The sequence below is a fragment of the Limulus polyphemus genome, unplaced genomic scaffold (genome assembly GCF_000517525.1).
Source record: "Limulus polyphemus unplaced genomic scaffold, Limulus_polyphemus-2.1.2 Scaffold5485, whole genome shotgun sequence".
Taxonomy (NCBI): domain Eukaryota; kingdom Metazoa; phylum Arthropoda; class Merostomata; order Xiphosura; family Limulidae; genus Limulus; species Limulus polyphemus.
In genome coordinates this window covers 10,039-19,421 of record NW_013671095.1, presented here as the reverse complement: position 1 = coordinate 19,421, position 9,383 = coordinate 10,039, and the positions used below count along the sequence as shown (strand labels likewise).

Here is a 9,383-nt window from a genome sequence, read left to right as displayed (position 1 = left end):
GTTTTGATATACAAGTTGTTTAGGTTTTTTCATCTAAAAAAGCAACATTAATTTCTTGACAACCTAATACATAGTATGACTAACTGGCCCATCCAAAACACTTTCATGTCAATGGGAGTCGCAATGTAGGGAGAAATTAAAAATCTTGAATGACAATCTTCATATTTAAGAAGGGGAGGGGGGCTGCTGAGATAACAGAACTCTCAAATGAGGGGGTGCCTCCTACCCTTTACCACCACTGTGGAGATGTCCCTGGCTCTCAACATTTGAGTTATCATATTAAATATGACACTACACTTACTACTTAAATTATCATGTGATCTTCAAAGCCAACAAAAACTGACCTTTCATGACAGTATAATTAACCAAGCCACTAAAAACTGTGACCCCTTATGACAGTAACTACCAATCCACTAGAATCTCTGACCTTTCATGACCAGTAACTGCCAAGATACTAGAAACTTTGACTTCTCATGACAGTATAACTACCACACTAGAGACTAAGGCTTTTTTGACAGTAACTTCTAAAACACTAGAAGCTCTGACCTCTTCACAATATCACTACCACACTAGAGACTAAGGCTTTTTTGACAGTAACTTCTAAAACACTAGAAGCTCTGACCTCTTCAAAATATAACTTCCAAGCCACTAGAATCTCTGATCTCTCTTGACATTATAACTACAAAGCCACTAGAATCTCTGATGTCTCATGACATTATAACTACCACATCACTATGGCCTTTCCTGACAGTATAACTTCCACATCAATAGAAACTATGGCCTTTCCTGACAGTATAACTACAACATCAATAGAAACTATGGCCTTTCCTGACAGTATAACTTCCAAAGCCACTAGAACCACCAACATCTCATTACAGTATAACTAACCAAGTCACTAGAATCTCTAAGCTCTCATGATGGTATAATTAACAAGCAACTAGAAGCTCTAACTTCTTATGACAATATAACTACCAAGTCACTAGAAACAATGCACTTTTTTTTTGGTAAAGGTAAAGCTTAGACGTATTCATAAATTTTTTAAGTATGTGTATATATATATATATTATTTAATTAAACAAATCAAGTCATCAATAGGAAATGAATAGCTGTGAACTGAAAACCCAAACCTTGTAGCTATCAACTTCTGTTGAGAGTAGGATCTCAAATCCCTGTCCAGGAGAAAATGGAAAGTATGGACCATGGCTCTCTTCCACTCCCCATTGCTGCATCTGAATAGAATTACGCACAAGGCGTGGTGGTGGGGTAAACACTGGACTGAGATGTAAGGCAATATCATCTCGAGGGTTTACATTAGGGCCACACTGGAGGTTAACTGCAAAACTGGACATAAAGTAACACAATTTTAAATCTAAACCATTATTATGGCATAAAAATGTTCTCTTTATAATCTTAGCTAAACAAATTATTAAGTTATGAAAGACAAGTAGGGCTTTAGAAATAGATAAACTGCAATCATAAAATGTGATAAAATGGTCACTTTCAGAGAGTAGACTTTCCTTCTCCACAGACGATGTTATGGATTTGATTACAACATGTTTTTAACGCAATGTAAAGTTCATTTACAGGGTCAAATATTTCATCAAAAACAAAATCCCATGGTTTTTAAGGACTTTCCAGAATCCAGACTAGTCTTCAACTTACTGCCCAATTTATGAGAAATACAAGTACTCACTCACATCTATTAAATATAGCACAAGTACTCACTCACATCTACTAAATATAGCACAAGTACTTACTCAATTCTACTAAATATAGCACAAGTACTTACTCAATTCTACTAAATACAAGATAAATAGAACAATGGGGATTTTAAAAACCTGCAAAGAGGGATCATAAAAAAAAGTAAGCAAACAAGGTTGAAGATACTGTAGACTTTATTTACTCAAACTACAAATCCCATATTTTGGGTCCATGCTCTTACCTAGAATTACATTAGTTTGAGATGTAAAATGTTAAGCTGCAGCTGGAGTTTGTCATGGAGATTTCTTGGAACATTTATAATCTCTGTGTAACTAAAATCTCTCTATATACAATGCATAGCAATGGGCAAATATAAGCCTAGACTAAGGCACAACTCCCACTAAGTACTTATAAAATTTTACCAGTAGAAAAGCAGCCTTTTCAAATAAAACATATATATATGTCTCAAACATCACTTTAAATATTTGTAAGAAAGCTAACTTCAAGAGGTAATGATAAAATCATTTACACTAGAATTATGATGGTTTTTAGTTTATGTAAAATACAAAAGAAACAAATCAACTTTTTAATACCCCTATGACCTTTGCAGTACCTTATTTAACTACTAATTTAGCTGGCAAGAGAATAATAACAATAATAAGAAGAAGAATTACAAATGTGCCAGTTTGAGCAGATTCTTTTTTCCTTGTAAGTATAACATGCAAGCATTTTTATATATGTACAGCCTTAACAGTCAATAGTGAAGGTTTTAAAGTGTTGTTTGAACTGAATCTTTACTGTTTAAAGTGATTTTTGTCCAAACATTCTATTAGGCTTTTGTGCAATTCCTTGCAATCCCTATTATGAACTACTATTATGGTTCATTATAGCGTAAGTACTCATTCAATTCTACTAAATACAGAACAAGTACTCATTCAATTCTACTAAATACAAAACAAGTACTCATTCACTTCTACTAAATACAAAACAAGTACTCATTCACTTCTACTAAATACAGAACAAGTACTCATTCAATTCTACTAAATATAGCACAAATACTCACTCAAGTCTATTAACTTTACTTAAGAACTATAAAATGAAAGAACTGGATAAAAAATGTTTTTAATTTTTGTTAAGAAATACTAGAAGTAATAACCATACAATGGCTTTTATAATAAACATTGTTCACTGATACTATAAAAACAACAACTTACACTTAAGCAAAATCAGAGTTTTGAATGATAAAATTATTCATCCACATGTCCAGTACTTGCTATAAACAAAAATGACCAAAAACTCTTTCCTCCCAAACTATCACCTACTGCTGATCATTAAGTAAGTTGTCTCCCACATAAACATAGCAGAAACTATACAATGTACAACATAGAAAGCACATTTCCAGTATATTAACACTGCAAAAACACATATCAAAACAATGAATGATACATTTGGTAATGATGATGTGGAATGTAATATGTAGCTCACAGTTTTACCATGATTAAAATATTTGATATTTGTTGCTGGTATGTGGAACATTTGGAATTTTTAATATGACTCAGTGGTCTATAAATGGCTGAAGAACTTAGGTTTAGCAACCCAAACATCACATCTATTTTAAGCTTGAAGTGATATTACAACCCACTTGTTGTTTGCTAACTAACATATTTCATCACTATCTAACTTGATTTTATTTATAGTGGTATCCAATAAAATGTGGAACATGTCAGAAAAATCAGTTTTATACTTAAACATTTCATCATTGCAATACATACTTATACACACTAATATCAGATACAACATCATTACTGCAACACATGCTTAGACTTTTCATTACTTGTTTTCACATCATGACTGTAATACATACTTAAATGTTTAATTATTATTGCAACACACACACACACACACACCATCAGATGCAACATCATTACTGCAACACTTTAAATACTTCATTATTAGTGGCAACTTCATTATTGGAACACATACTAAAACATTTCATTATTATATGCTTATTCAGCCCTTGATGTTAGCCATAAAATGATTATTAACAGAAAACAGGAGTTAGGCACTAAATGACTAACTATATGTTCAGGGTTCATAAATTAGTTTAATTGTCTCATCAACTGTAACTCACTATTCTGACAAGTAAATAAGTTTATGATGGATCATGATCAGTATTTAAAAAAGTTGACCAAGTAGAAATATTTTATTTGGTTACATTTTAAAATTTCTGGATTAAGATATTTTGATGAAAGCATTATTGTTTTCCGCAATGCTTCACTACATTATTATTTTTCAAGGACATTCCAGGTTTTAAGGTACTTACAAACCATATATTGAGTAGAAAAACCATTGTCATTTAAAACATTTACATCTGTATTCAACAAATAACTGATTTTGGTAAGTGTTACTACCTTACAATCATACGTCATTATAATGTGTTTATTTTGTATTTCTATTAATATTTATTTTCTTTAACATAACACCGAGTTTTAATAGCTTCCAATTACCACATAATGAATACCAGTGTTTACTCTGAGATGTAAACCTTGGTTTAACTGAATAAACAAAATCGCACATATTATCATGTTAACAATAGGGTTGATCTTCACAATCATTCAAATTGGTGTGTTGGCAATCAACCAGGTTAGATTCTTCATCACTGCACTTGCATGTTTGCTGTAGTGGTACTAGTAGTTGTAGTATAGATAAAAATTTCACAATTTAAAGAAATATTAAGTAGTGTAAGGAAAGTATTACTGTTAATTTCTAAATGCAATCTACCAAGTGTTGTGTACCATGGTGTAATAATACTGACTGACAAGTTTTATCTATATCACATAAGAAAACAACTGAAACTTTGAATTCAACAGTTCGACGATTGGAAATTAGTTGCACAAATTAATCAGGACTAGCCATTAAAATATTAACAGTACATTATGTATTATGCAATTTCAGACAGTGCATTGTACCAAAAAGTACATAAAGATATTATTAATGAAACTGCTTTTTAAAACAGAAACACTAAATGTAATTTTTATGTATCTTTCTGAATGGTAATACTGTATAATAATGATATCATAAATAGCGTGTCTTTCTTTAATAGAAAACATTTAAACAAAATTATACTAATTTCTTTTGTAAAAAGAACTCCTGTAGAACAACAAATCTAAATTATTTCATAAAAATGAGTATAGTTTTTCTAGCTTTGCATTAATAAATTCACTGTTTCTTTTAAAAGATATAATTCTTAAATATTATCTGTATGTTGATCTTTGGTAATGCAAAAGTTGTCCTTGAACTTGGAAGTAGTAGTGACAGTTCTGGTTTAGCTGCCACATGATATACTCATCTAACTTAAAATAGCTCACAAAAGATGGTGTGATATCTTTATGCTTTGCACTGTAAGGACATTCTACTTCCAACAGGATTATCATCAATGATTCAGTCAGGTGCAGCAATTAAATACAGATACATTGTGCAAACAAAAATTCCACACATTCATACATTTGACCATACTGCAAAGGTAGAGATCTTAATGTTGTTGCATTTGTTAGCCTCTTTGTTAGCTTATGCATATCCTTGAATGAGGTTCACTTCACTCTTTCACTAAAAAACCTGCAGAACCTCATCACTAATCAAATTGCTTGTTCATGTGTCAATTCTTTTGTACAGTTAACAATGTAAAAACTTTTTAATCTACCACGATCTGTCTTACTTTGTAAAAGAATAAAAAATAATCATACTAACTTACCAGTTCTTTTTTTGTACCCATAAATGTGCTTCTTATTTTTGTAGTTCTTCTCTCTGTTGAAATAGTCTACACTTCTAACATTTAGCAATTTTCTAATAAAGTTTGATAAAGATGAGATCTATAATACAACTGTAGCAAAGTATACAGGGTTAGAATAACCCAGCTGCACGTTAAAGCCATTTAATGAAATAGTTCTAAACCTATCTCATTCAGTGCCATCATTTTATCATTCAGTGTAATATTAAAGGCAACAATTTCAAAATTAAATACTGAACAAAGAAAAGCTATACTACAAACAACTAGACACAGTGTAGTTCCTTAACTTTTATATTTATGATTATAATAATTTTAAATCAATTCAATCAAGTTGAATTACAAATATTAATTCCATCCTATCCTATGAATTCTGACACTATAAAAAAAAACAACAAACAAACACCTCCAGGACAACGACTTTAAACTGCATTCATACAAACTCTATCTAAAGGTATTATTTTAGCAAATCATTGTGTATGCTGCATCCCAGGAAATTTGCTTTTATATGAAAGATGTCTTTCCTTTGGAATATCCACTGCATGGGTATTGTTTATAACAAGTGCTATATCATTGATTACATGCTAAATTACTAAGCCCTAACCTTAAATATTTCAAATTTTTTGTGAATAATTTAATGACATTAATATTCATATATTTTATAATCCACAGAATGCAAAACATTACTTGTTGTTCCTTCTTTTCTTATGGAAACTCCAGACCAAATGGCTACATCTACAACTTATAGCAACTGACTTTCTAACTTTGGTACTAAAGTCCAAGATATTTTTTCATGTTGTAGATACTTTACATTTGATAATAATTTCTGACATATTTTTCATATCTTAGCTACCTTACATTTGATGCTAATGTCCAGGGTATTTTATGTCTTAGTTAGCTTACATAAGATACTAATGTCTCAGCTTATGTTTAATATTAACTTTCAAGGTGTTTTTCATGTCTCACTTAGCTTACATTCGATACTTTTACTGTTGTGTAAACATAAGAATGAACATTCATACAAAAGAAATTTATAACATAACAACATGCACACACATTTCACCACTATCTATTCCAACAGGATGTAAGTACATTCAGATGAAGTGGATAACTGCACATAATGCATAGCAGCAAAAATGATAACAGAATAATATATATGCAAATTCATTGGTATCAATTTCAATATGAAATTATTCATATTTTTTCAAGCAATATCGTGGTGAATAATGTATTGTTTCTTTGTTTACACTTCATAATTAGTAATATACAGTAATCAATATTCCTGTGGACATCTACTTTAACAAAAATAGTCCTTATCATGTTACAAGCATAACCACAGCATGGGTAAACACTAAGATACATTTCCACTGATGTTATTTTGGGCAAGAAGTTTTTGAACTTTAAGAGCTCATACAAGTTTCTGACTTAAAGTAGAAACAAAAACATCCATAAATGTTCATAAATACAAAACTTGGGTAACTTTCTGAAAACTAATTTTCATGCACTTTCACGTTCTTGAATTTTTCAAAATAATTGAGGATTTTAAAAGTTTGAAAGACCCATTTAAAACTTTTTAAAAGTATTTTATAAAAAAAGAGAAGTGAGGTTAAGTGTCAAAAGCACAAACTTGTAAATGAAGCTTGCTTCAATATTTAAAAATCAAACAATGATTTCACCTACCAGTGAGTTGTTGGATGTGTTGTGCCTTGCACTCGTATCAGTCGACCTGGATACAGTTGACCTGGAATAGCACCCACAAAAGGAATTACCTATAAAAATATATGTTCTGTCAGATGTGTATTCAAAGATTCTATATCACTAAGATGGAGCATACTCTATCTCTTTACCAGTTCCCTCTGGCAGCTGGTTTGATAACAGTTGCCAAGCCACCTATTTAACCACACTTGAACATAACAGTAAATTGACAAACAAATTTATGAGCATAATGAAGCATACTACATGTTTCATAACATAACATTAAAGGGCAACAAGGGATCTTTTGGTCCATCTAGGCTGTCCTATCCACTAAGTTAAACCCTAAAACAACAACAAAAACAACACTCAAATCAGCCTTTCTCATTCAAATACTCATCAAGCTTTCCCTTCAACTCCATTGAATTAATTGCATTCACCACATCTGAAGGCAACCTGTTCCAAAGGTCAACAACCCTACTGGAAAAATAAAGCTGTCTTAGCTGAAGATGACTCTTATTCTACCATTCTCACCATTAAATATGAAAAACAATGATGCATTAACACTATCGATTTTCTAAACAATCTTAAACACCTTAATCAAATCCCCTCTAACTCTTCTTAGAGATCTTAAACTATTCTCATATGCTAACATTTCCAACTTTGGTATCATTCTAGTTGTCCTCCTTTGAACCTTTTCCAACAATTACCGTATTTTTCAGAATATAAGACGCATCGGTGTACAAGACACACCCTTATTTTGAAGACAAAGTTTTGGGGAAAAAAAGCTACAGTAGCATTTGAAAGCTTACTGTTGAACAAAAATTCAATTTGATACTTTAAAAATTAGTATATATTGTTCTAAACACAAAAGAGCTCAAAACAACAAAATAAGAAAATACTGAAAATCAAAAAAAGGTTTACTATTATTTAGTTTGGTTCAAAACCAACAAAATCTTCATTGCTTTCACTGTAATTTATTTTTTTATTATTTAGGGAGCATTATAAATAGTTATGTTTTTAAAAGAAAAAAAACTACTATTGTTATAAATAACACATTCAATTGAACTAAACTATGCATGCCTATTTAAATATATTTACATACACAAGCCATATATCCTGCTAGGGAAGTGGACCCCCTGCCTCATATTTAACTCTTCAGTGCTCAATTTTTACCCCTTTTTGTCTTTTCTCACCACCCTTCTTCATTACCTATCTTCTCTGCACCTTATGTCTGAAGCACGACATCATGTTTCAGATGAGTTTTTCTGGGAAATTTTTTCCTTTACTTTTACCGCTATGGCCCAGACCACTTCTTTTGTCCTATCCTTGCTTACATGGTTCCTCTACTTTTGGGACTTATTAGGTATTGATACACTTATTATCTCTTGCTACGGCCGAGTTCGTGACCCCAAATTAACCTTTAGTTTCCATATTATAATTTTTAATATGTTTTGTGTATCTTCACAAAATTTTGCAAGCTTTCAGTGAACATTATTAGTCTTTTGTAGACAAAAATTCAGAGTTTTAATGAATTATTTTGACTAGAAATTTCTCCATGAATATATGGAGTCAGTGTTGACTGCTCCAAGTGCAAACTGATTTTCGTGTTTGGATTATAGTTACTTTTCTTCATCTTAAAATTGTTAAATTTCATTTGCATAATCTCTGAAACCTCCTAAATAAATTTCAGATGCTATTTTATTTTCAGTAAAACTTCATATTTTATCTGTTATTTTCTCTAACTCTTTACAGGGTTGGTCAATTTGACCGACCTCATATCCACCATAAAAAAAAAGTGCAAAATAAATCTAAATTCCCATTTTTTTCCAGAATGACTTCAAATTGTAACAGGAAACTACATTTGTTTATCATAAATAGTTTAAAGCTCAGAACTGTGTTCATGTTTTTCTACTTAAGTTTGTTTTATTGCCCTTTAAACCACATCTAACTAATAATCACTTAATGTGTATCTCACATTACCTTATTGAATTATGTAATGCACGAGCTACTTAAAAGCACAACTCATTAATCTTTATTTATCTTTTTCTTAATCTTATTTAATCTAACCTAATAAGTTTCTAAATTTTACATTTCAGTTAATTTTATATTAATAAATAAAGAATACACATGAAAAACAATAAATACATTAAGTATCTGGGTCTTTTTTTTTTTGCTGTCAACTGTCAATGAAACTTAAGTCTAC

The 9,383-nt window shown here is 30.9% G+C and overlaps 1 protein-coding gene across 4 annotated transcripts in view; it reads right to left on the bottom strand.

The window, feature by feature from the left end:
- LOC106472644 (galectin-4-like) overlaps positions 1-9,383 on the bottom strand; it is a 46,261-nt gene that overhangs the window by 28,247 nt on the left and 8,631 nt on the right. For 3 of the 4 annotated variants that reach the window (XM_022401197.1, XM_022401196.1, XM_022401194.1), the window contains exons 2-3: positions 7,166-7,226; positions 1,128-1,341 (exon numbers count right to left, since the gene is read on the bottom strand). In XM_022401197.1, the coding sequence (XP_022256905.1) occupies positions 1,128-1,341; positions 7,166-7,226 (275 nt within the window). Of the gene's footprint in view, positions 1-1,127; positions 1,342-7,165; positions 7,255-9,383 lie in introns of all 4 variants that reach the window. The other variant, XM_013933298.1, reaches the window with a different exon arrangement.